This window comes from Schistocerca serialis, chromosome 2 (assembly GCF_023864345.2).
Source record: "Schistocerca serialis cubense isolate TAMUIC-IGC-003099 chromosome 2, iqSchSeri2.2, whole genome shotgun sequence".
Taxonomy (NCBI): Eukaryota; Metazoa; Arthropoda; class Insecta; order Orthoptera; family Acrididae; genus Schistocerca; species Schistocerca serialis.
In genome coordinates this window covers 405,126,607-405,154,475 of record NC_064639.1, presented here as the reverse complement: position 1 = coordinate 405,154,475, position 27,869 = coordinate 405,126,607, and the positions used below count along the sequence as shown (strand labels likewise).

The following is a 27,869-nucleotide window of genomic DNA, read 5'->3' as shown; positions in this document are numbered from 1 at the left end:
AAGATTTGAAACAAATACTAACAAAGAGATAGAGGGGCTGGACAGTGCTTACCTCAATAGATACACAAAACAGAACAGAAAATTTACGTATGCTAGCTTTTCGAACTTTGTTCCTTCATCAGGGAGGAGAGAGGAGAAAAAAGGGGAGGAGGGAAAATGGATTCAGTTGCCCACAACCCAGGATATGAAGCAACAGGGGAAAGGTAACAGGGAGGGTAGCAAAGATGGAGGCATGGGTGTCAGAGGGAAGCCAAAGATATTCTACTGTAAGTACTGTGCTAGCTTCAAACCAAAGAGGATGCATACAGAAGTAAAGAGGTATATAGTATAGAGATAAACACAACTATGTAGGATGAAAAGATGTGTGAATGGCTAAAGAGGAAAGAGAAAGAGGAAAGGACTGACGAGTAAATGGGAGTTGTGTTTATACTATATACCTCTTTACTTCTGTATGCATCCTCTTTGGCTTGAAGCTGGCACAGTACTTACAGTAGAATATCTTTGACCCCCATGCTTCCATCTTTGCTACCCTCCCTGTTTACCTTTCCTCTGGTTAGTCATGTGTGCGTGAGGCATGCTTGCTTGCTTTTGCGTGTGTGTGTGTGTGTGTCTTTACTGAGGAAGGCTGTGGCTGAAAGCTACATTTGAGTGTCTTTTAATTGTGACCGTCCACAACTTGACGTGTCTTCTTTACAGTAAGTAGCAGTCTATCTTTTTCTACATGGAAGACAAAGATAGGAATACATCTAGCAAACAATTGAGGACATAGGTTTCAATTGCTTCTCTGAAATGAAAAGCTTGGCACAGGAGATGAATTCATGACAGGCCACACCAAACCGTCATAAGGTTGATGACTACAAAAAATAAATAAATAAATAAAATGAGAGAGAGAGAGAGAAAGAGAGAATACACACATGAGGTGGGGGCAGAGGGGGGGGGGGGGAGAAAGAATGGTGAGATACGGCAGTACATGATCTCAATGGAGAAGGAGTGGCGTTGACAGAAGAGAGAAGGGAAACAGGTTGGTGGAGGTTTAGACCAGGGGGATTGAGAGAGTGCAGGATATGCTGGAGAGACATTTCCCATCTGCATGGTTGACAGAAACTTGTGCAGGAACGGAGTATGCAAATAGCTCATATAGTTACACAACTGATGAAGTCATTCATGCTGTTGTGCACAACGTGTTCGGCAACTGGATTGTCAAATTTTCAGTTTGCTCCAGTTTGGCTGTGGCCATTCATGCACATAGACAGTTGTTTACTTGTCATGCCCACATAGAATGCTGTACAGTAACTACAGCATAGCTGATATATTACATGACTGCTTTCACATGTGGTGCTGCCTTCTATAGGGTAGGAAATGCCTGTTACTGGACTGCAGTAGGAAATGGTGGGTGGGTGTATGGGGCATGTCTTGCATTTGGGTCAACCACAATGGTATTACCAATGGGGTGCAGGATTGTAATAGGGATGGACAAGAATATTCTGTAGGTTGGGTGGGTGGCAGAACACTACTTTGGGTGATGTGGGCAGGGTTTTCGGTAGGACATCCCTCACCTCAGAACACAATGAGAGGTGGCTGAAACCCTGGTGAAGGATGTGGTTGAGCTTTTGAAGGCCAGGGTAACACTGAGCAGTCAGAGGCGAGTTGATCAGTGGCTGGTTAACTGGATTAATGATGCCAGAGGAGCAGGTGGCACAAGAGAGTTGTCAGGCTCTAGTACGGTTATCGGTATATTTCAACAACTTCTGCTTTCTACTGCGGACATGGTGTCCATGGATGTCAAGGATGTAAGGAAGAGATATTTTGACGTGGAACGGGTGACAGCTGTCAAAGTGGAAGTACTGATTGTGGTTGGTGCACTTAATATGAGCACCTGTACTTATAAAGGCATCTGAGAGGTGGCACTGACCCGTGTAGAAGTCTTACTACTTCCTAAATGTCTCACCTTTAGCTCTAAACCCATATTTAATTGTGCTGGACTTGCAAAGGACCTTGTTTCTTTTACTCATTCTCTGCAGTGAAAATATTTCTTTGGCAAAACCCCACTGAAAACAACCATCCAAAAACCCAACAAAGTACCTTGTTTAAAATAGTTTCAGTCTCCCTCCAACAGTGACCCTCCTCCCCTTACACAGTCATCCCATGGTAAACTTTCAAGAATTCCTCACTTTTATCTGGCTACAGCTTCCTTTCCTAAATCCCTCCCCAGTGAATACAACATCACTCCTATGGAACATACAGCTATCTGTAACCTGAAAACCAATCCAGACCTTATCCTCCTTCCCACAGCCAAAGGCTCCACCACGATGCTCATCAATCACAGCAAGTACATGGATGAGGGTCTCCACCTACTTTTCAACAGCTCTGCATACAAATGTTACAACTATGATCCCATGCCAACAGGACCTCCAACAGTTGCTCAGGGACTTAAATCTGATCCAAAACTTGGCTGCATCTCTCTCCTCTAACTGGCAACCACCCCCACTCCTACCATTTATGCACTCCCCAAACCCAACCCCCACAGTTTTACCTAATGGCCATCCCATTTTGATTGAGTGCAATGCTCTCACAAAGCAAACCTCTGCCTTTGTTGACCAACAACTCCACACTATTTCCAGTAACCTCTAACCCTAAATTCAAGACATCACTCACTTTCTCCACCACATTTCTACAGTTCCTATCCTGTTACAACCACACTTGTTCTTGGTCACTGTGATGCAATGTTTTTATACATCAACATCCTCCATGCCCAATGCCTCTTGCCCATGGAACACCACCTAGCCTAACATCCTTCTGATACGAAACCCACCACCTACCTTCCTTTGTATATACCTCTTATTGCTATATTGCTATATCCTCTGAACTCCATTCTGGTTTTTGTGCAGCTGATGAGTCATCTGTTGAAAGATCTGCCTCACACTAACCCTCCTCATCTTGTGTGTCCTTCCCTATCCCGCCCTCACCTCCATCTTCCCAGGCAACTGCTCTCAATAAACAATAATCAATCGTCAATCCCACTATGGTTGCTGTGGAGAGTGTGTGTGTGTGTGTGTGTGTGTGTGTGCACTCTTACTACAGAAAGGGCAAGAGCTCGAAAACCAATGTAAATATCATTTTTCCTGGCATGTTTCTATTCACCACCCATCTGTCAGCTATGGGTGAGTGGTTGCCTTTCCTTTACTTTATGTAATATTCCATCCACGAATTTCCACTGTTTTAATTTACACAAAATTCCACATGCCACCTTTAAATGAAAGGTGCAGCACAAGAAGCTTCTCTTTGGTGGTAAATGCTACCTATACAGGTCACACTTAGATGTATTTTTTTTAAAATAATGAGACTAAAGGAAACTATCACAGTTGTAAATGCTAAGACAGTGAAGCTCAATGTAAAAGCTATAAATAACAGGTCAGTAAAAGGCGAAATAAGACCAATGTTGTACATACCCTGACTTGACTCTGCTTCGCTCTTACTGTCACTCATGGAAATTAAAGCAGTTGACTCAACCTGAGTATCAATCTGGCCTAGATTCATTTTGTGCTTGTATGGATCCAGTGCTCCTAAAAGACCTAGAGCACGTATTGTTCCTCGTCTGAAAAGACATAACATTGTAATACATATTCATACATAACAAGATCATCATAAATAATGACTAGGGATGGGCTAAATTATTATTAATTATGAGTAATAAGTTATAACATTCCAGTTCCAAACTAGTACCACATTCCAGCTCACGAGGTATACTCAAATCTGCAAAACAATTTACAGTACTGTAACAAGGTTTTCTAAGTTTATTACATTGTTATGGAAATAATTTTGAATTTTGGTTTATATAAGATTCTAAATAATGTATTTACTCTTGGCCCAAGAGTCCATTTTTAAAAACAAAAATTTTTTACACATGAAATTGAAAATTGCTATACTTTACTTTGTTATAGTATATCACATCTGCATAATGCGTGAGTATAGAAACTCTCTAAGAGTGCACAACATATACCGAACTGTGAGCATATTGAGGTGTCTGCAAGGGAATGGTAAAACTGTGATCTCTCATATTTTCTCAGTACAGCAAAATTTGCAGCATCTGAAGGAGACAACTTGGTCGGTCATGCTATAAATGAAAACAACATGAGTTGTTGCTCTATACTTGAAAGCACACCAATGATGAATAATGGAACAGTTCCAATGTGACAGGTAACTGTTCCTGAAACAATGATAACAGTATAACCCTACTTTTACGTTCCCAGAATTAACGTTTTCCTGCCGTTTATGACATTTTTTATCATTCCCATCAAATTTCCTATGTCCACAACTTTAATTTGCACCCGATTTTGTGTCAACATATTTATTATTTTCCTGCAATTTACAGATTATGAAAAGATGTTCGTGGAGAAAAAATAAGACACTGGCATGATGATGGCCATCCAGTAGTGTTTACAAATATTCCGTGGCTAAGTTTCTTATCTCCCACCACTGCCTAGCTCTATTTAGCATGGTGGCTGATGGGAGTAACTAAGTTCATTTGAAGATATTATGATCAATCACAACCATTTCCAAACTGTCTCTATTACGCGAATGCAGTTTCGTTATTGTTGTGATCATCGTGACACCTTTATCAAACCATCTGTAGCGTGTTTCAAGCATTTGGCCATTTGTAGTGATAGTTGACACTGTCATTCACTTTGCATTACTCAAATGTTTATTGCGCACGTGTGTGTGTGTGTGTGTGTGTGTGTGTGTGTGTGTGTGTGTTGTTTCCCACATGAGTGAGGAGGCACTGTACCTAATAACCTCATAAAGATGACTACAGTGCAAGAGATGCAGAATGACACCTATTCAGACACCACAGAAAATATTTATCTACATATTTGCACTAGATAACGAGAAAAAATTTTCAAAACGCATCATGCTAAGCATGAAAAATACATAACTAGTGCAGTATTTCATTATTTAAATAATGAATGACAGCTGAAGACTTTCAAAAACATTGATTATGATGTATGAAATTGAGTCAAATGTTCCTACTTCCCAGACAGTTATCAGTTCCAGTTACATCAGCGGTTTTTATTAGATAATAAACCTTAATTAGATAATAAACGAGTCACCGACAAATCTTTTGAAGCCTGTTATGTGCATATATCATACACAAAGTGGGAAAATGCAAGGGCGTATTCTACACGTAGCTTTTACAGCTTAAAACATTTCCCGCATTTTATATATTCCTGCATTTTACACCATTATTTTGAAGTCCCTTGAAATATGTAAAAGTGGGGATTCACTGTATGTTGCAAGCATGCAAATGACACCATGACTACATGGAGCTATATGTGTTTAAAAGGTTACAAGATGGAACTCTATTATAGTGACAGGGCACAAATGGTATGCATTTCTTTTAAATTAGTGAAATTTTTATGTTGACGATAATATTATTACTTTCAAAAAAAATGAGGTGGATAGTGAAAATGCAATTTTCTATTGGTGAATCCTAAAACACAAAACCTCAAAATTCTGAAATCTAGGAATACGGAATCTGCCTGTTGCTCTTCATCCACAATACACATGATATTGAGGGCTAGCCGAGTTTCGCAGAAACATTACCTTCTAAATACATGCTGATTTGTGGGTAGAATCAGTTGTGTCACACTGAACTTTATTATATTCCAACTTCGAATATGTTCAGGAATTCTGTAGCAAACCATTGTTAAGGTTATGCAACTGTATTTTGCAGGTCTGTCTTTTATCCTTCTTAGATATAGGAGCCTGCACATTTTTCTGGTCACTTGGGACTTGGTGCTGGGAAAGTGATTCATGATAAATGCAGGCTAAGTAATGACCCAGTACCTTTGGGTAGTCTCTGTAAGACCAAACTGAGATTCCATCTGGACTTGGCAACTTATTTGTTTTCCACTCCTTCAGCTGCTTCTCAATCCCAGAGATGCCTATTCCTACATCCTCCATACGGAAGTCTTGTGAGATGGTCAAAAAATGGTACGTCTGTACGACTCTCCCTCATGAATGACTTTATAAACGCAAAATTTAAAACTTCAGTTATCACCACACCAGACTGGTTGACAAGTGTTTGTGTACGTTATTGAAAAGATCCTTCACTAAGGCATGATGGTGGAAGTAGTTGTATGCTTTGCAAATTGATCTTTTTACAGACACATATATTTCTACTAAGTTTCAGCTGTCGACACTGCCATGTTCTTTTTTGACCCAAGACCGTAACAATTTCTGCTTCCTCAGTATTTTCTAAATTTTGTAATTAAACCATGGTGGGCCTTCACTGACCTTAATCCACTCATTCACACATTTGTCTAGTGTGCCATTTACAATCAGTTTCAACTTTGTCCATGATTCCTCAGTGTTCATCATATGGGAACTAAATGGTGTCCATTCACTCTCTAAGTACGCTGTGAACAACTGCTTACCTGTTCTTTCTAGCTTAAATACTCTCTTAGCAGCCTTCTTCACTGATTAACTTTAACAACCACTGTTGCTGTGATGACATGATCACTAATCCCTCTCTCTATACTGACGCTGTCGATGAGGTAAGATTTCTATGTAGCTACAAGATCTAAAATATTTCCAGTGTGTGTGAGTTGTGGAACAAGCTGATCAAGACAGTTTTTGGAAAACACACTCAGAACTGAAGTGCCAAACTACTGCTCAACATCTCTGCCATTTGGTGAATGGTAATTGATCATCATGTGGCAGAACTGCCAGAAAATATTAATATTTTTGCTTTTTTGTACTTTGTTTTACTTACTTTGGTTGTTGACTAGTTGGTGTGAGACATTCGTCATGACTGTTACCGTGATTGTCGAAAACTATTTCTTTGTGTTTTGATTTATCTTGTGCCAATAAAAATATTACATAGCGAAAGTAAATGGTGTTTTCTGTGTTGTACAACACGTGCCATACTGGTGACCCTGACGCGCAACATACGTCCGATTCGACAATGTGGCTGTTTACTTCGACATCTCCACATCGCTCACCTTCCGCTCCTTTCAGACTACAACATGATACTAATGGTGCCTCTACTCTTCCTTTCCATGGTTTCCTACGCACAACGCCACCAACAATTGGGATAAAATTGGAAGATAAGTACAACGCCGTGGAGTTTTCTCCGTCATCAACAATGCCGTTGTGGACTCTTTCAACATCGTCTGTGATGTCACCTGCTATGAAATCTTTTTCTAAGTTCGTCTATAACAAACCAATCATGAGTGCTGTGCCTAAATTTGTGACTCACAGTGCGTCGTATGTACAGCCTCCTGTGACATGTAGTGTGCAACAGTGCCCCAACACTATGAACCTCACAGACTTTTCGAGCCCACAGATCACTTGGAGCTCCCCATATATTGCTGATAAATCGGTTTTGGACACATTCTCTCCCCACCCACTACAAGACTCACTACAAAAACAGCCGGGTACAAATTTCAGTGAAAACAATTACTGGTTGGACAGTCCTCCTGCCCCGATTGTTTCTGCAGCCCCGGCTGCACCTGCCGCGCCGGCTGTGTTTAAACCAGCTGCCGCGAACGCCGCGAGTGACAGCTTCATAAACACTCCGCCACTTCCGTCCACTGTGCTATCAAATCTGTTACATCCACAACACAAGGTTGAGAAAATTCCTAAATTACCAAGGTTCACGATGGACAATCCGCATACGTGGTTTATTTTGGCAGAGACTATATTCACCGCCCTAAACATTGATTCAGACAGTGCTAAATTTATTGTGCTTATTAATGCCCTAGAGGACCACGCTGAGTGGGTACAGGACTTAGTGCTGTCGTCGGCCCCCACAAATCGTTACGCACTGGCAAAACAACAGATCTGTGAACGTCTAGCTAAGACTACGCAAGAGTCTGTTTTATACATACTGCAAGACGTACATCTCAAAGAGTCGACTCCTTCACAACTGTGGCGATGTATCAGAGCAGTCTTCGATAGCAAAACTATGCCAGATGAAGCTTTACTTTCTCTCTGGGTTGCAAAGCTGCCGCAAGCTTTCCAACTGCAGCTCCTATCACACGATCAGGAACCTATACAAGCAAAATTACTGCTGGCCGACGTCGCATATGAGATAATCAACAGAAGAAAGTTAGCTACGTGTGCCCCCCTCGATATTACGCCTCCCCGCATGGAAGAGGCCGATCTTTCCAAAACAACAGACAGAGTACACTGACTGAGCACCAGATTCCACACCGTCCTTCACCATCCCATACCACAGCTTCAAGTGACGTCCTTCACCCGGTAACAACACAGGATCAGCAAGTTTATCCTCTCTGCTGGTATCACTCCGTTTATGGTAATACAGCCACGAATTGCCGCTCACCCTGTGCAATGCACCCAAATACGCACGGCGGGCTGCTATAGGTGCACCGGTCCACACTGTGACGTCAAGTCACCTAACAGATCACAGGCTAGTACTTCCGAATTATTCTCTCGGACGTTTGTATATCCAGGATATAGCTTCTCAGAAATGGTTTTTAGTGGACACTGGTGCCAATGTGAGCGTCATTCCACGTTCAATGGTCACTTCTACAATCACGCATTCGCCTCACCAAATCAGAGCAGCCAACAATTCCTCATTAAAGGTTTATGGTGTAACGCAACTTCGCATTTACTTCGACGATACACATAATTATGAATGGACATTTTCGGTAGTAGAAATCGATGAGCCAATATTAGGATTGGACTTCTTAACTGCTCATAACTTTTCTTTGGACTTAATTACACCTGCCCTCTGCTCAATGGATTTTAAACAAAAATTTTCGGCAAGATTTTCCCCATCCACACCTACAGAATGCAGCTCGATACGTACTGTCAACGAGACAAAGAGACAGTTTCTATTCTATCTGAGGAGGTCAAAGCTGCCGTAGTGAACTTAGTTACGCAACGCCTTGAAATCGACCAACTGTCCGAAGACAATGCAAAGCTACTTCAACGTTGTGATGTCCTGACTGATGAATTGCGCGGGTTTAGAGAGGAGATCAAGATTAAAAGTAATAACATGCATGAAACTACATGGGACCTGCATACCGCACTGCTGTTTATATGCAGCCACAGCAGCACTTGCCATGACCCGGACAGCGAAGGCGGCAACCCCCCCTTCATCAAAACACAGAGGCAACAGCTGTTACAGGCAATGCCGCGCATGCACGCTCAATGATTCCTTCGTGCAGTAACACCATAGTCAATGGAACCCTGCCGGCTGTCGTACAGTGCAGCTCCACGGACAACACTGCAGCTTTCACTGAACTACTGTTCAATGATAACGTATTTCAGGTTAGTTCCCTCTCATACTTACCACGCACCGACGATAACGTCGCTCCTTCCTGCATCCCTCCACGTATTTCGGCCACACCTATTCACAAAATCAAGGCCATTACTACGGGCGTCTGTCACAGGCTTAACACAAATTCTAAAACATAGTGCCGCACAGGCCGCTTATCGTCTTGCTGGTTGGTTACGTAACCCGTCTGGCTCGGCGTTGGCGGCGCACCAGCGGGCGCGCACACTCTAGAACACCCAGTGTGCGTTCCGGCATAACGTTCCCGCTGGCCACTGCGAAAAATCTAAGTCCCTCATCTAAGGTCAAAGTCCTCGCACAGTATATAAGCGAGCCCACTCCCACGCTACGCTCAGTCTGTGTCTTGCTGCTGCACAGGCAACTGCATTGAACGCAGCCAACATGCCATACAGGAGATATCGATGTCGTCGTCGCACAACAGTTTACAAAAATAAAGAAAACATTGAACTTACTACAACATCAGGTGACAAGAAAAATCGTATTCCAGTCAAGAGTGTTGCAGCCCACGCTCTAGTCGATGGACCTCGTATATTTCTTGGATGTTCTCTTAATTTTAGCTTGGATATTAACAACACATTCTCGCCCCTAACACCTCAATGCAAAAAAAACTTACCGCTGCCAAAGAAAGTATTGGTATAGTCCGTCCCTCGGACAGTGCATGGTCTTCCCCAACACATGTTGTTCCCAAAAAGGACAATTCCTTTCAACTCTGTGGAGACTATAGGCATTTGAATGCCCGAACAATACTTGATAACTACCCTGTCCCACACCTCCACGATTTTTCACAATCTATGTTCGGTGCCAATTTTCTCTCTGTGTTAGACTGCAAAAAGGCATACCATCAGATTCTGATGCACCCAGACGATATCCCCAAAACCACTATCATCACCCCATTTGGACTATATGAATATTTGTTTATGCCTTATGGATTGAAGAATCCCGCCCAGACCAGGTAAAGATTCATTGACACCATTCTACGCGGCCTTAATTTTTGCTATGCCTACCTAGACGACATTATTATTTTCTCCACAACTGCCGAGGAACACAAACAACACCTCCAACAGGTTTTTGATACAGGGTGTTTCAAAAATGACCGGTATATTTGAAATGGCAATAAAAACTAAACGAGCAGCGATAGAAATACACCGTTTGTTGCAATATGCTTGGGACAACAGTACATTTTCAGGCAGACAAACTTTCGAAATTACAGTAGTTACAATTTTCTACAACAGATGGCGCTGCGGTCTGGGAAACTCTATAGTACTATATTTTCCACATATCCACCATGCGTAGCAATAATATGGTGTAGTCTCTGAATGAAATTACCCGAAACCTTTGACAACGTGTCTGGCGGAATGGCTTCACATGCAGATGAGATGTACTGCTTCAGCTGTTCAATTGTTTCTGGATTCTGGCGGTACACCTGGTCTTTCAAGTGTCCCCACAGAAAGAAGTCACAGGGGTTCATGTCTGGCGAATAGGGAGGCCAATCCACGCCGCCTCCTGTATGTTTCGGATAGCCCAAAGCAATCACACGATCATCGAAATATTCATTCAGGAAATTAAAGACGTCGGCCGTGCGATGTGGCCGGGCACCATCTTGCATAAACCACGAGGTGTTCGCAGTGTCGTCTAAGGCAGTTTGTACCGCCACAAATTCACGAAGAATGTCCAGATAGCGTGATGCAGTAATCGTTTCGGATCTGAAAAATGGGCCAATGATTCCTTTGGAAGAAATGGCGGCCCAGACCAGTACTTTTTGAGGATGCAGGGACGATGGGACTTCAACATGGGGCTTTTCGGTTCCCCATATGCGCCAGTTCTGTTTATTGACGAAGCCGTCCAGGTAAAAATAAGCTTCGTCAGTAAACCAAATGCTGCCCACATGCATATCGCCGTCATCAATCCTGTGCACTATATCGTTAGCGAATGTCTCTCGTGCAGCAATGGTAGCGGTGCTGAGGGGTTGCCGCGTTTGAATTTTGTATGGATAGAGGTGTAAACTCTGGCGCATGAGACGATACGTGGACGTTGGCGTCATTTGGACCGCAGCTGCAACACGGCGAACGGAAACCCGAGGCCGCTGATGGATCACCTGCTGCACTAGCTGCGCGTTGCCCTCTGTGGTTGCCGTACGCGGTCGCCCTACCTTTCCAGCTCGTTCATCCGTCACGTTCCCAGTCCATTGAAATTTTTCAAACAGATCCTTTCTTGTATCGCTTTTCGGTCCTTTGGTTACATTAAACCTCTGTTGAAAACTTCGTCTTGTTGTAACAACACTGTGTTCTAGGTGGTGGAATTCCAACACCAGAAAAATCCTCTGTTCTAAGGAATAAGCCATGTTGTCTACAGCACACTTGCACGTTGTGAACAGCACACGCTTACAGCAGAAAGACGACGTACAGAATGGCGCACCCACAGACTGCGTTGTCTTCTATATCTTTCACATCACTTGCAGTGCCATCTGTTGTTGAAAATTGTAACTACTGTAATTTCGAAAGTTTGTCCGCCTGAAAATGTACTGTTGTCCCAAGCATATTGCAACAAACGGTGTATTTCTATCGCTGCTCGTTTAGTTTTTATTGCCGTTTCAAATATACCGGTCATTTTTGAAACACCCTGTAGATTGGCACGACACGGAGTTGAGATTAATCATGACAAATCCCAACTGGAGAAGCTAGAGGTTATTTTCCTGGGACATTTGGTCAATAATGAGGGCATTCATCCCACCTCAGATAGAGTACAACAAATACTTGACCTTCCCCTCCCTCAAACCTATAAAGAGCTACGTAGATACCTTGGAATGGTAAATTTTTTTAGACTCCACATTCCACATGCGGCATCTCTTCAAGCCCCTCTCACTGAGGCCTTAATGGGAAAGAATACCACAGGTGACAGACACATAGAATGGGATCAGACCATGCAGCGAGCCTTCGACTCGCTTAAGTACGCCTTGGTGAACACTATTACCCTGTCTCACCCTAACCCTGATGCCTCCCTGACAATAACCACAGATGCTAGCGATAATGCCATTGGCGCAGTTTTGCAACAGACCCTACCAACAGGTACTACACCCATACGTTTCTTTTCAAAAAAGCTCACCGAAACACAAAGAAAGTGGTCCGCATTTGATCATGAACTTTACCTCATTTATGAGGCTGTAAAGTACTTTCGTACAGATAAATAAGCCCGACTTGTGACAGTTTACACAGATCACAAGCCCCTTGTCGAGGCTCTCCGCAAACCAGCAAGCATTAGATGTACTACCCAGAAGGTTTCGCCATATGGATTTGGTATTACAATATGTTTCAGACTTTCAATATATCAGGGGTAATGACAATGTTGCAGCAGACTACCTGTCACGCCTGTCCTCCCTGAAGACAGCTATTGATCCTCACCGCTTACACGAGCTCTAGCTATCCGACCCAGAGATACAGCACCTTCTCTCTGACTCTGATACTTCCTTATAAATTGCTCTACTTCCCTTCCCTAATGATGATTGATCTTTGTATTGTGACATTAAAACAGGTCATCGTCGTCCTATAGTACCTAAAGCTCTTAGGGAAGACATTTTTGACACAATCCACAATCTTGCTCATGCAAGCATTCGCGTGACTACGTGCCTCATTACAGAGAGATACGTTTGGCCTAATGTAAAAAGAGATTGTAATCGGTGGGCGAGAGCATGCATACCTTGCCAGAGAGCCAAAATACACAAACATACTAAGCCACCATTAGGCAAATTTACTGTGCCCTCAGGTATATTCCATCATGTCCATTTGGACATCGTCGGTCTGTTAACGATATCTAACAACTTCCGTTAGTTACTAACCATGATAGATCGTACCACATGTTGGGCCGAGGCTATCCCCATCACGGACATTACGGCCGACACTGTAGCTAACGCTTTTGTCCACCATTGGCTTTCTCGTTTTGGTTGCCCTACTTCACTTACCACAGACCAGGGGAGACAGTTTGAATCTAATCTGTTTAATCGCCTCTGTCAACTGTGTGGTATCAACAAATTCAGAACTACAGCCTATCACCCGCAATCTAACAACCTAATAGAACGATGGCACCGTACCCTGAAGGTCACTCTCATGTGTCATTCTTCCTCTTGGACTGAGGCACTCCCCTGGGTCCTTTTAGGTTTGAGGACGGTTTTCAAAGAAGACCTTAAAGCGTCAGTTGCTGAGATGGTATAGGGAGAAAACCTCGCACTTCCGATGGATTTTCTTGATGATCCTCCTCTACTTCCCGAGGATCAACTTCCCGAGTTGGTACGACAGGTTCGACAGCATATCACCAAGTTACATTTTCCGCAACCTCGATCGCATGCTACCCCTCCGGTTTTCATTCACCCACACCTCAGTTCTTGTAACTATGTGATGCTTAGAGAAGACACCACCCCTTGTTCCACCTACACTGGCCCATAACGGGTCCTGTCATGCTCTGAAAATACTTATGCGATCCTCTTTAAGAACAAACCATCTGTCGTGTCCATTGAGCACTTGAAACCAGCATGGATCCTTAATGACACCGACACACACAATAATGAATTTGTTTTGCAGGAAACTTCAGAGGCCTGTCCTCTCCCTTCTCCACAAGCTAATCAAACACTCTCTGCAAGTCAAGGCCCCCCTCTTCTATACTTTACGCCTTCGAGTGCCAGCAGTAATGAACTAGTGTTTCATGTGAACTTGAGTGACTATGATGTGGACTCTATAAAAGTACAGCTTGTGGACACTTTTCTTTTTTTATTTGAAATTCAAAACAATTCTGTGCCATCTGACCAGAAAGACATTAAGATGTTACAGTGATTCAATGTGGCTCCTGGTACTTCACAAAATGACATTTCAGCCTATGTAGACTCCAATAATGTTTTATTTATAAGAGTAACCACCCCTTCTCCTTCGTCTTCCCCGAAACCTCCTACCCCTATTGCTATCACCCGTGCTGGCCGCACCGTACGGCCACCTCTCAGACTTCAAGATTCCATCATGCCTTAAATGTTTACCTTCCCTTTATCACTTATTCCTCATCACTCCTCCTATGCGCTCCTCGGGGGGTGCTCTGTGGCAGAACTGCCAGAAAATATTAATATCTTTGCTTTCTTGTACTTCGTTTTACTTACTTTGGTTGTTGACTAGTTGGTGTGAGAAATTCGTCATGACTGTTACCGTGATTGCCGAAAACTATTTCTTTGTGTTTTTATTGATCTTGTGCCAATAAAAATATTACATAGTGAAAGGAAATGGTGTTTTCTGTGTTATAAGTATAACACATGCCATAATCATATAGATTCTTAAAAAACAAAAACGTGTAATAAATTGTACAAGAACTAATTTGCCACTAACATTTTGAAGTGTCACATTTGTCCTAATTTACATGAATTTTAAGTATCTTTTCTTTACTTTATTGAATTTTTTTGCTGATCATGAATAAAATCTCTACATGAACTTTGAACTTTTGTAAATTACAGTAATTTTTAAAGATAAATGTAAATTGTATACAGCTGGCGAGGTACATGCAACTACCAACAAAAGCTGAATCAAGTGAAGTAACTTACAGGAAATGACACTGCAAACACAGTAGCATATGCGGTTTCATAGGTTGTTTAAAGTTAAATGGTGTTCTTTTATGATGTTGCTTACCGTATGACAGTCTGCTGCTCAGTTTTCAGGAAAGATATAAGCGTATCCAGGAGTGTAGGGTATTGCTCATAAGGTTTTACAACATGTCCTGTGGCACCTACAAGTTGGCCTAGAGCCCAGAGAGCAACACATCGCTTCTCTGGGGAACTTGCATCTCCTAGCATTTCAAGTAAGATAGAAAGCAGCTCTGGCATCCACTGCTGCATTTCATTTCCATTGACCTTTAAAGTAGCAATAACAACAAGTAATAATAATTAGCACAATACAGTGTTGTCATAATATAACAACATTTATTATTATTTATCAATTGTCTGATGCAGTTTAAGTACTTAGCTGTTATAAGGTCCAAGCATTCTAACTGAAATAACACATCTTTGGCAAATAAGAGCTGTTCCAAATATTTACAAACTCATGCAGTAATTTAAACAAAGATATTTGAAATTGCAATAAAATATCTAATACTCATACCTCTGCAAGATTTCCTATAGCTGTCAGAACGCTTATGACAACTCCTGGATTTGGTTCTAGATCTCGTAGCTTGGGAACTAAGACCTTAAGAATGGGGTCCATATAGTGCCGAATGAGACGAGGGGCATGCACAACCAAGTTGTCCAACATTCTGGATGCCTGTTCCTTATTTCGTCCCATACCACTGTGTTCTAACTCTGTCAGTAACTGAAAAAAAAAAAAAAAAAAAAAAAAAAAGGATTAAATAGATACGACAAACAGTTATTGATACATGATAAAAGACACACACATTCTTTTCAATGTCGTTAACATTAATTTTAAATAATAATTAAATTCTTCATTTTGTTAAGCCAAAAAAAAGCCCATCTCCACAGCTTTCAGTAGTGGTCATCCCATTTCACACTTCGTATGCACTCTAGTATTCAGACCAACCTTCTGGTTGCTGCTGCTTTTATGTGTTTAGATGCAGTACAACAAATTGATTATGACAGTAGAAAACAATTTACATGTTGAATGCTAATCATTAAAACAATAAAGAAACTGATCTAAGACTCCATTTTACTGATTTGACAGCAACGGATAACACACTTTCATCTTCCTAGAATCATCATGAACTACAAGCCCACTGCACAGTTAAGTGTCAGACATCTGAGGACAAGATGGTTTCCACAACAGGTTATGCAACCTACTCCATGAATTGGAGCAGGAGAAGGAAGAGGAGGAGGAAGTGGAGGAGGAGAATACTACACTCTGATCTTAGGCAAAAGAGATGTCAGAACCACTGATGTGGCATATGCACCACACCCCATGTTTCAACACCTCAATTTGTCTACAAACTCAGAAATCTAGTAATTCTATATGGACCGACACCTATCTGCCTTCCAAAAGTGCAGTCAACACACTAATTCAGTTACTGGTAGAAATGAGATAAGAGTATATCTCTGACGTCGATCTGTTGTAGAATTTTAGAACATGTTTTTTGCTCGAGTATCATGTCGTTTTTGGAAACCCAGAATCTACTATGTAGGAAACAACATGGATTCCGGAAACAGCGATCGTGTGAGACCCAACTCGCTTTATTTGTTCATGAGACCCAGAAAATATTAGATACAGGCTCCCAGGTAGATGCTATTTTTCTTGACTTCCGGAAGGCGTTCGATACAGTTCCGCACTGTCGCCTGATAAGCAAAGTAAGAGCCTACGGAATATCAGACCAGCTGTGTGGCTGGATTGAAGAGTTTTTAGCAAACAGAACACAGCATGTTGTTATCAATGGAGAGACGTCTACAGACGTTAAAGTAACCTCTGGCGTGCCACAGGGGAGTGTTATGGGACCATTGCTTTTCACAATATATATAAATGACCTAGTAGATAGTGTCAGAAGTTCCATGCGGCTTTTCGCAGATGATGCTGTAGTATACAGAGAAGTTGCAGCATTAGAAAATTGTAGCGAAATGCAGGAAGATCTGCAGCGGATAGGACTTGGTGCAGGGAGTGGCAACTGTCCCTTAACATAGACAAATGTAATGTATTGCGAATACATAGAAAGCAGGATCCTTTATTGTATGATTATATGATAGCGGAACAAACACTGGTAGCAGTTACTTCTGTAAAATATTTGGGAGTATGCGTGCGGAACGATTTGAAGTGGAATGATCATATAAAATTAATTGTTGGTAAGGCGGGTACCAGAATGAGATTCATTGGGAGAGTGCTTAGAAAATGTAGTCCATCAACAAAGGAGGTGGCTTACAAAACGCTCGTTCGACCTATACTTGAGTATTGCTCATCAGTGTGGGATCCGTACCAGATCGGTTTGACGGAGGAGATAGAGAAGATCCAAAGAAGAGTGGCGCGTTTCGTCACAGGGTTATTTGGTAACCGTGATAGCATTACGGAGATGTTTAATAAACTCAAGTGGCAGACTCTGCAAGAGAGGCGCTCTGCATCGCGGCGTAGCTTGCTCGCCGGGTTTCGAGAGGGTGCGTTTCTGGATGAGGTATCGAATATATTGCTTCCCCCTACTTATACCTCCCGAGGAGATCACAAATGTAAAATTAGAGAGATTAGAGCGCGCACGGAGGCTTTCAGACAGTCATTCTTCCCGCGAACCATACGCGACTGGAACAGGAAAGGGAGGTAATGACAGTGGCACGTAAAGTGCCCTCCGCCACACACCGTTGGGTGGTTTGCGGAGTATAAATGTAGATGTAGATGTAGATGTAGAAGTACCCATGACCTATCCACAGCATTCCCTAAGCTGGAGTGATCTAGTGAAGCCCGTTAGTTCACTACCTAACAATCTTTTCCATTGAGTTCTCTTACATAAAAAACATAGGCTGTACTGGATCAGTATGCTGTCAAAAATTTCTCAAAATTACAAAAATTGAGTAAATCAGGTTGACGGCCACAAAATATTACTCACTAGTTAAAAATGCAAATTCATTTCTGCAGCTGAAATTTTTCTTACATCCTCAAATACCTGCCCCATACCCCACTCTAATACCTGCTATACCTGTCCTATTGCCAATATATCCTACTCCATTAGAGGAAGCACCACTTAGAAAAACAACCATATCACATATCTCAATGTTACTACAACCAGTACATAGCTTTCTATGTGAGCAAAGGCATGTATCAAAAAGAACAGCCATCCCAAACATCGAATTGCGACTACTACAAGCTATAACACGTAACTGCAAAAGAATATTACTCAGTATGCCTGGGGGCCTTGTTCAACTTGCTGAAGAGGCTATTCCAGCAGCCACTGAGGGAAAAAGGTGTAATCAACTGCAGATTGTGGCCCGTGTTGGAACAAATGATACCTGTCAGCTGTGTTCCGAGGTCATACTTTGGTCACTCCAGAGAGTGGCAGAGAAGAGTGAGAAGGCCAGACTAGCACATGGAGTTTCAACAAAGCTCACAATTTGCAGCATTGTCCCCAGAATTGCTTGTGGCCATTTGGTTCAGAGTCGAATGGAAGGATTTAACCAGAGGCTACAAAGGTTCTGAGAACTGTAGGGCCCCCTAAATGGGTCAGGTGTGCACTACACATCAGAGGCTGCTACTCAAGTAGCTGACTGTGTAGGATGCACACAAGGGTTTTTTAGATTAGGCAAATCTCCATCCAATCCAGATACCTGTAGGAAACCCAAGTGTATCAGTGTAAGATCAAATGAAATGCCTCTCACAGGTGAGAGTATCAAAATCCTAATAGTAAAGTGCCACAGTTTGAAGAACCCATGAAAAGCAATGAAGCTTACATAATACTAGTGAGATTTGCAGAAAATTTAAACTTATATCAAGAAGGTAGGCAAATGGGAAATGGATGTGGTGTATTTGTCTCAGTAGACAAGAACTTCAAATCCATCGAGATAGAAATTGAAGCTGCATGTGAGATTGTTCACACAAGAGTCAGTATCAGGAGTGGGCATAAAATGATAATTGGATCCTCCTATAATCCAACTGACTCATCTCCTGATGTAACCAAAAACTTTAGAGTAAACCTAAGTTCACTTGTAAATAAGTTCCCCAATCAAACTGTAATCATTGGTGGAGGCTTTAATCATCCAACAGTTAACTGGAAAAATTAAAGTTTTGTTAGTGGTGGGCATTATAAGACATCATGTGAAACTTTACTAAATGAATCCTCTGAAAACTACCTAGAACAGATAGTTTGGATCACCACTCATGATGGAAATATATTGGATCTAATGGTAACAAATAGACCTGACCTCTTTGAGGAGTCCACATTAAAACTGATATAAGTGACCATAATGCACTTATGGCAACAATGATTACCAAAGTAAAAAGGACAACTAAAACAAGCACAAAGATATATTCAGTAGATAAGAAATCAGTAGTGTCATATCTCAATGAGAAACTTGAAACTTTTGGCACAGAGCAGGAGCCTGTAGAGGAACTATAGTTCAAGTTTGAAAGCGAAGACTGAGAAGACCAGACTTGTGCATGGAGTTTCAATGAAGCTCACAATTTGCAGCATTGTCCCCAGTATTGATTGTGGCCCTTTGGTTCTGAGTTGAATGGAAGAACTGAACCAGAGGCTACGAAGGTTCTGTGACAAGCTAGGCAGTGACTTCCTGGACTTGCGCCATATGGCTGAGAACTGTAGGGCCCCCTTAATCGGTCAGTTGTGCACAACACATCAGAGGCTACTACTCAGGTAGCTGACTGTGGGATGCACAGGACAGATATGTGCCCATGTGCAGTTTTCACAAAATCGATTGGTAGTCAGGAGCTCATATTGTAAGCCAATCAACAGGTTGTAATAATACTTAGGAAGGGTTCTCTTTTTATGCAAAAATACACCTTTTTAAATGGAACAGTGTCCATTGACACAAACAAAGTAAAAGTAGGGTAAATTAGAATGTCAGTGTCGTCTGTTGCAGGATTCTAGTGTGAGTCATTTACGAGATATCGTACTTTCAAAAGTTTCCATACCGACACTTACTTGTCCCCTTCAACCTGTGTAGTTGGTGGGTACAATGTTGTTATGTTTCCTTACAATGTAGTTGTGTGTTCCTCAAGTGCACTGTTAGTGTGTGACAGTCCAAGCAGTAGGTTGTGGTGGACGATGGGATTTAACAATGCTCAAACCATCTCGGCAATTATTTATCAAACTCTTCAACCAGTTATGTGAAAGTGGTAGTGTAACACATAGACAATGAACAGAAGGAAAGCAGTGATGACAGAGGAGGGGGGAAATTCATATTCTTGCTGCTGTTGCAGTTGACACACATGTTAGCTCCCACACAATCGCACAAGGAAATGGCACAAGTCACGCAAGTGACCTACAAAATCTCCATCGACATAGGTTCCATCCCTATTACATCTTCCTCCATCAAGAGATGCATGGGAACGATTACGAGAATTGTGTTAAGTTCTATGCATGGGCATTAAGGCAGGACACGTCAGATATATCATGTATCTTGTTTAGTGATGAAGACACATTTAGCAATCATCGCCAGACAAATCGCTGAACATGGACTACTGGTCTGTTGACAATCCCCCTTGGCTTCAACAGCTGGAACATCAGTGTCTATGGAGTGTAAACGTACGTGTGTGTGTGTGTGTGTGTGTGTGTGTGTGTGTGTGTGTGTGTGTGTGTTCGCACACGCAATTTGTAGGCACTCTACAGCAAGGTTATCAGTGAGCGAGTGTATACTTGTGGGGTGGGCCAGTGGACCATCAGCTCATAGGTCTGTTTCTCAGATACGGAACACTGAACACGCACAAGTATCACAGCCTCCTGACATACTATTTTCCATGGATGCTAGAAGAGGTTCCTCTGCAGACTAGGAGGAACCTGTGGTACCAACATGATGGCTGTCCTGCCCACAGTGCATGAAGTACTACAGCATGTCTTCACGAATTTTTTCCAAATTGTTACTTTGCATGCAGCGTCTACAAGGACATACCAACCCAATGTTATGCAATGATGCCTGATCGGACATCTTTGCTGAAATATAGCACATGTGCAGCAGTCATTTCACACCAGACTGGAAGCATATTATCATTGCCGGTGATCATTTTGAACACAGCCTGTGGTGGTCAACTGTCTCACAACTGACCAGAATCTATGTAATTAGTGTACGCACTTGTGTTGTTCTTTAGTGTGTGCTACTACATATATTGTACAAATGTCAGTGTGGGAACTTTCCAAAATACAATATCTTGTAAATAGCTCACACTAGAATCCTGCAATAAACACCACTGACATTCTAATTTACCCTACTTTTAGTCTGTGAATGTCAATAGGCATTGTTCTATTTAAAAATGTGTATGTTTGCATATAAAATATACTTTCTAAGTATTATTATAATCTGTTGAATGGCTAACAATACAAGCCCCTTACTACCAATCCATTTTGTGAAAACCACACATGAACAGCACTTTGCATTTCCACAATACTTGTGGTGCAAGTTTTAGGTGATTCACCATGTACTTGCTTAACCTTTCCTGGAATACATGACCTTAATATTCATTTCATTATGAGTACCTAAAGATCAATAGCACTTGCATCTACAGTATGGAGATGGCAGCTATTAAATGCTATGTTCTTTTGTTGCATCCTGTGTACATCCTGTCTTCAATGTAATACTTATATTTAGCTGGGCTGATTACAGCAGCTTCTGTAATTTTTTTATCTGTCTTTGAGAATTACAAGCATAATTTGTGATATTGTATCCTGGCAAACAGGCATAATTTAAGAAAGAACATCTACTCCACAACAGGTAGTAGCAGGAGTATCTGAATCCTCCTGTTCTATAGTTAAACCAGCTTCGTGTTGGTAAGTGCTTGCAAGCTACAAAGTCATGCCTCATTTCTTTACTACCATCAACAGAGAAAAAATTATACTTCCTTGATGGACAGTCTTAATGAAAAATGTAGATGAACATTATAAATCAATTTTCTGTGTATACCTGTATCAATGTCTTTCGAAGAGAAGGCATTACATACGCAGGATTCATCGAACTAAGGCGGCCAATGGTACAAATCGCACGCTCTCTTATTTCAAATACTTCATCATTCATTGCAACAAAGAGAGCACTTAAATTTTCTGCTTGAGCTAGGTGGCTGTCGAAGCTGTGGTCAAGAGAATCAAGGACACAGTACCTTACATCTGCATCTGAAAGGGAATATTTGTATTATTAAAAAGAAATACAAATTAATACATGGCAATACCAGAGGCAATTTTGTTTCTGTCAGAAACAACACAACTACTAGAACACAGATTTTTTTCATTGAAGCAGTTAAGCAAGTACACAAATTGAGGAAATAGCATAAACACTTGAAAATGCTTAACATACACTCTGAAGATGACTGATCACTATTCATTCAAGAACACATAACACCGAACATTGAATAGCTAACAATAAATATAACACTTCAGTTATTAATCTACTGATTCATCATGAAGACAGGTACAATGTAACATTACAGTTAATTTAGACTGTTTTCACAGGGCCATGGGGATGACCCAGAATGGCATGTCACAGGGAAGAGTCCTATGGCCACTGCTGTTCTTGATATAGAGGGTGATTATAATTAAAGTTAAACTTTGAAAACACTGTAGAAATAGCACCACTGGTCAGAATGATGTCAAATTGCAACAGAATATTATCGGAGAAGGGGGAAAATGTATGGCAAAAGAAAAAGAAAAATAGCATGAAAAGTGATCAATACATGGCGCTGTATGTGTCAGAATAAGTAAATGAAAACACTTGTCATGTGCATGACCCACTGAAGTTAGTATAAACATGCTGGGTACATGGCTTTTCCTCCTTTCGCATCTAGGACATTCAGCATGACTGTCTCAACTCAGGATCATGCTCTGCTTGTAAAGCTGTATTATAAGAATGATGCCTGTACGCACGTCACTCTGCAGAAGTTCTGGACACTGAATGGTTTGAAAAAAGGCGTTGGTCTGATGGCTGCCATGGGTCTGGAGAAAATGATTCTAAAATTTTAAAGACCAGTTCTTTTGGTGTGCAACCTGGTAGAGGGAGGAAACGAACTGATTCAACATCAGTGGTCACAGCAATGCAGGAGGAGACAAGTGGTGGTGTGCAAACATGTAGTGCACGGAGAATTGCCAGAACATTGGACATACCCGTGAGCAGGGTGCGTAAAATCCTACGAAACATCCGTTTGCTATCCATTCAAAATTACCCATGTGCAAGAGCTGCTTCTGTTGACCTGCCAGCAAGAGAGTCCTTTGCTTTAGCATTTATTGCTCACAAGGAAGTGGACAATGACTGGCCATGGAAGATTTTGTGAACAGACGAAGCCCACTTCCATCTGACACGACATGTCAATACACAGAATTGTCGAATTTGGGCAATGGAAAGCCCACAAGCAAATCAACCAGTATCACTTCATCCTGAAAAGGTCACTGTGGGGTGCGGTTTTACGGCATCATTTAACAAAGGGCCACATTTTTTTGAAGAGACACATGTGCTTCCAGTCCTGTTACCTTTACCATCACTGGTAAACACTATGAGTGTCTTTTGCACAACAATGTCATTCCGGCTCTCCAACAGCGTGGATGTGATCATTTTTATGCAAGATGGTGCACCTCCACACATTGCTCATCCAGTTAAGCAGCTGCTGAAGGCCATTTCCAAAATGCTAGAATTATCAGCCGCCATTTCTGTACAGCCTGGCTGTCCTGATCACCTGATCTTAACCCATGAGACTTTTGGCTGTGGGGCTATCTGAAAGATGTTGTGTTCAGTGTTCCGATTGCACACTTACTTACATTGAAGGTATGCACTGCACAACACATTCTGAATGTGACCCCGGAAACACTTCGATCAGTTGTGGAACATGCTGTTTCTCGATTACAACTAGTTGTAGAAAACAGTGGACAGCATGCTGAACATGTTTTGTGCCAGTCACATAGAAATTAATAATCCAATTTGATTTTGACTTGCGCTTTTTGTGCAGTTTTTGGACTCAGGACAATTAAAAACCAATGTGATCGATGCTTTTTATGCGGTTTTTGGCATCAGGACAATTAAAAACCAATTTTTCCCGTCCAATGTGATATGACCTTGCCATGGAGAATGGGCTTATGTAACTAAAAGTACACCCATGTACAATGGGTAGTATAGTTTGTTTAACGTCAAACGTACACACGCCTTAGGCATTGTTATATGATTCATTTGCAATTTGTAGTCGATCACTATTAAATTGTGATGTTTAAAGTGCCATCTATTCATATTTTGTAACTATTTATTTTTCTTCTGCCTTAAGTTTTCCCCCTTCTACGATAATACTCCGTTACAATTTGATGTCATTCTGACCAGTGGCATTATTTCTACAGCAGCGTGAAAGTTTAACTTTAATTATAACCACCCTGTATAGGAGAAATAAACAACTACGACCCATTAATAGAACTGTACTGGACTTTGTCTATGATGGCTTCAAAAGCTCATGCAAAGGAAAGATGGAATATGCTACAGTGAACAAGAGGGAAAAGAGGCATAGATCACAGCAGACGTGCAGAGGGTAATTATGTCATAGAATACTAGGCCAAGAAAAGGAAATGCAAAAATAATCACTGAGGAAGATGAAAGTTCCAGGCAATGGGATGAGAAATAAGAATGGACATAGGAAAGTTGCAGTGTCACTTGAAGAGAAGTATAATTAATGCACGAAAAAACAAAGTGGAACTATAGACATGATGAAACAAAGCAATCTGGAAGAAAAAGAAAAGGGAACAAAAACAGAGATCTCTTTTTCTTGTTGAGGGGACAGGAGACTTTTTCGTGTGAGGGAAGAGGAGAGAAAAGGGTGGGGCGGCAGAGAATACCACACAGCAAAATTAAAGGGAGAAATGAGTGTTTTAAATGATTCTGATTACTAATTTGAGCGTATGCACCACAAAGATATTCTAGAGTGAAGTCTAATTACATCACCACAGAGCAACAAATATTTACCACACATTCTCTCTTCACTAATGTGCAACTTGACTATGGTCTGTAGTTTCACACAAGAGCAGAAATAGGATTATAAACATGCTAACCTCCACTTGATATGAGAAACTTACAGGCTATGAAAAGCAAGTTTCCATCACTGACATTCTTTGCATATTTTGCAATTAGTTCTGGGCTATTAATCCATATTTATAGGCACAAATTACATAAGTTTATATTTTATAATGTGTTGAACACTACGTCAGCAGAACATCTGACAACTCAACTGTCAAAGACTCTAATATTATGAGGAACCATAGTTTTAGTCAAATCAAGGCATTACTGTGTTATGATGTCTAGAAAGAACAGTTCAATTACAAATTGAGTAAAGTTAAAATCAGACAAAACCATGATGAGATTACTGAATAAATCAAATAATAAAAGTTTATTAGATAAGCAAGTTCCAAGACTCTCATCCAATTACACTGGAGATAACTGACAATATTCCTCTAGCAAACAGTGTACAGATATACACAGTAGTTAGACAGACATACATGCAGTGGATAGCACAGCTGGTTGAAGTGTTGGCCATAAGATGTAAGTGTGTGGGTGGATTCAAGTCCCATTGCAGTAAACAGGTTTAATCTGGTGGGAATTTCACAAAAGTGAACATTCTACTGCAGGGCAAAAGGCTGAGACACAAGGTATGGGCCTGAACGAAGCTCTGAGGTGGGTCTTGAGTTATGCCTCGATTGCTTAATTATTAAGAGCATTGCCCAAAAACAGCAAAGGTCCAGGACTGAATTCCAGTTCAGCACAAAGTTTCAACAAGTAGCCCTGTTTCAAATGAAGCAGGGTGTTTGTATAAAATACTGGGGAAATCTGTATTGAACCAAAAGGTTATCTAATGATATACCCTGCAGAAGTAGATGAAATATTAATTCATACCATTGACATAGGCTGCTGCATTAGAATTGACTGTCTGTAACTGCAAAGAATCTGTCAGGTAATAATCATAGTAGAAATAATAAAATCCATGGACAAAACACATAGAGAATTCTCAACATTGACTTTAAACCTGTAGTTATGTAGTAAGAAGCCATTGTATTACATTTCCCAAATTTTTGTGGGTAAATTATGCTCTATAAAACTGAACAGCACAGAGACAAAGTACAGTACCAACCTGTGTCAGTTATCCCAACAACAAGCAATTTTGAAAGAACTGCTGAGACAGTCGCAGTGACAGTTTCTGAATGCTTGCTTGAAGCTCCCTGTAATGCAAGGTGTAATAGGCGACTACAAGTTCGTACAGCTTCCAATCTCACTTCCTGCTCATTTCGTGACAGAAAATGGTCAGCACACTGTCTCACAAAATGCAGCAGTGAATGTCCTGTAAAACACATATATTATCTGTTTACATGCATATTATGAATCAGATGAAGACAATGATCTAGAGATTATATTTCACCAAATCACTACATCTAAAATTTTACGAACTTATGTTACAATCTTGTTACAGTAATAATTTGTTCACGTCTTTACACACATTAACTTCTCTAATTTTATCATCAGTCCCTAAGTGTAACATGTAAAGGCAGCAATAGGGGGATTAATACATTTCTGCATCTTTCTGCAAAGGATGGCTCTTAAATGTTTAGGAATAGTTCTTCACATCAAACATTCCCAGTCAAATATCCTGCAGTGTGGTTCCAGTGCATGACCAGTGCAGCATACTATTTTTAATTTTCAGTTTTATTCATATTACAGATTTTTGGAACAACTTAACAGATTTTATTGTTGTGGCCACAAACACATCAACACTGGAGCACTTTCTCGCGGTACAAAGAATGGTGGCTCTTACTATGTGATGAATCACTTGCTCATTCATTCCATATTTTCTGCAGGCATTAAGAAGCAAGTCACAGCAAACATTTTAATAACAGCATTGTAAAGATCAGTGTCATGCACTAAAGTGTTCAGAAATGTGCTGTTCTATTCATTCTACATATTTAAAGTTTTACAACAATATGTCAAAGTATGTTACATCCTTTATTTCCTTCCTTTTTTACTCAATTTATGCCATTCTTCTCATCCTCATTGCAACAGATGGAATATCTGCACATATTACAATTTCTTGGTGGCCTTAACTTCTGTTTTTCAGATGCCACAATATAGAGAGAGCCTCTTTAGGGTCAGCAGTGGCAGACAACCAATCCTTTACACATGAAATGAGTTCAAGAAACTTAACAAATGTTTGCAATTCAGAACACATTAAGGCACAAATACAATTGCAGCAAGTGCTCAATTATTTGTTAATGACCATATGAGTAAGAGGAAAATTCTAAAATCATTGAATGTTAAACAAATTGTGTAACTTCCTACCATCAAAGTTAAAACTGCCCAAAGTTCTGAGGGCTAATACAATGCTTGGTACATCTGGTGCCTCTTGGGCATGCAGAGAGAGTGGTACAACTGCAAATCCAGGCGATGGTAAATGCCGTGGCATACCAGGATGTCTAAGTGGCATTTGCATGAGTACCTGTGATAGCATCCTTAGCAATCCTGCAATTAAATGATAGAATTTCAGTGTGCAAATAAATGGATAAACACAGTAATAAATCAATTATCATGAGATCTGAGCACCAATAAAGGGGTAAGGAAATTTCAGGTGAGGGATGGAAAGATGTCATAATCATCAGGTAATGGAGTGACAAATTTAACAATAGACTGTTTAATGTCTTCCTAAGGACTAGGGAACTATTAACCTCAATAGGAAAAGGGCTGACATAGTACAAGCACAACATACAAATGGCTACTGCCTCCAGCCTCTGGGGCCCCATTTGTGACTGGTTAACAATCCGGACTCAGTAGCTGCTGACTGCTACCTTGTGTGTGTGTGTGTGTGTGTGTGTGTGTGTGTGTGTGTGTGTGTGTGTGTGTTTTCTTAAGGACTTTTTTTGTCTGAAAACTTAAATATTTAGCAGT

At 41.1% G+C, this 27,869-nt stretch overlaps 1 protein-coding gene across 2 annotated transcripts in view; it reads right to left on the bottom strand.

Annotated features, from left to right (window-relative positions):
• Positions 1–27,869, bottom strand: part of LOC126457241 (serine/threonine-protein kinase mTOR) — a 263,986-nt gene that overhangs the window by 167,686 nt on the left and 68,431 nt on the right. For both annotated transcript variants that reach the window (XM_050093384.1, XM_050093385.1), the window contains exons 10-15: positions 27,267–27,446; positions 26,068–26,274; positions 21,888–22,093; positions 15,445–15,651; positions 14,977–15,197; positions 3,450–3,595 (exon numbers count right to left, since the gene is read on the bottom strand). In XM_050093384.1, coding sequence (XP_049949341.1) covers positions 3,450–3,595; positions 14,977–15,197; positions 15,445–15,651; positions 21,888–22,093; positions 26,068–26,274; positions 27,267–27,446 — 1,167 coding nt within the window. The remainder of the gene's footprint in view (positions 1–3,449; positions 3,596–14,976; positions 15,198–15,444; positions 15,652–21,887; positions 22,094–26,067; positions 26,275–27,266; positions 27,447–27,869) is intronic.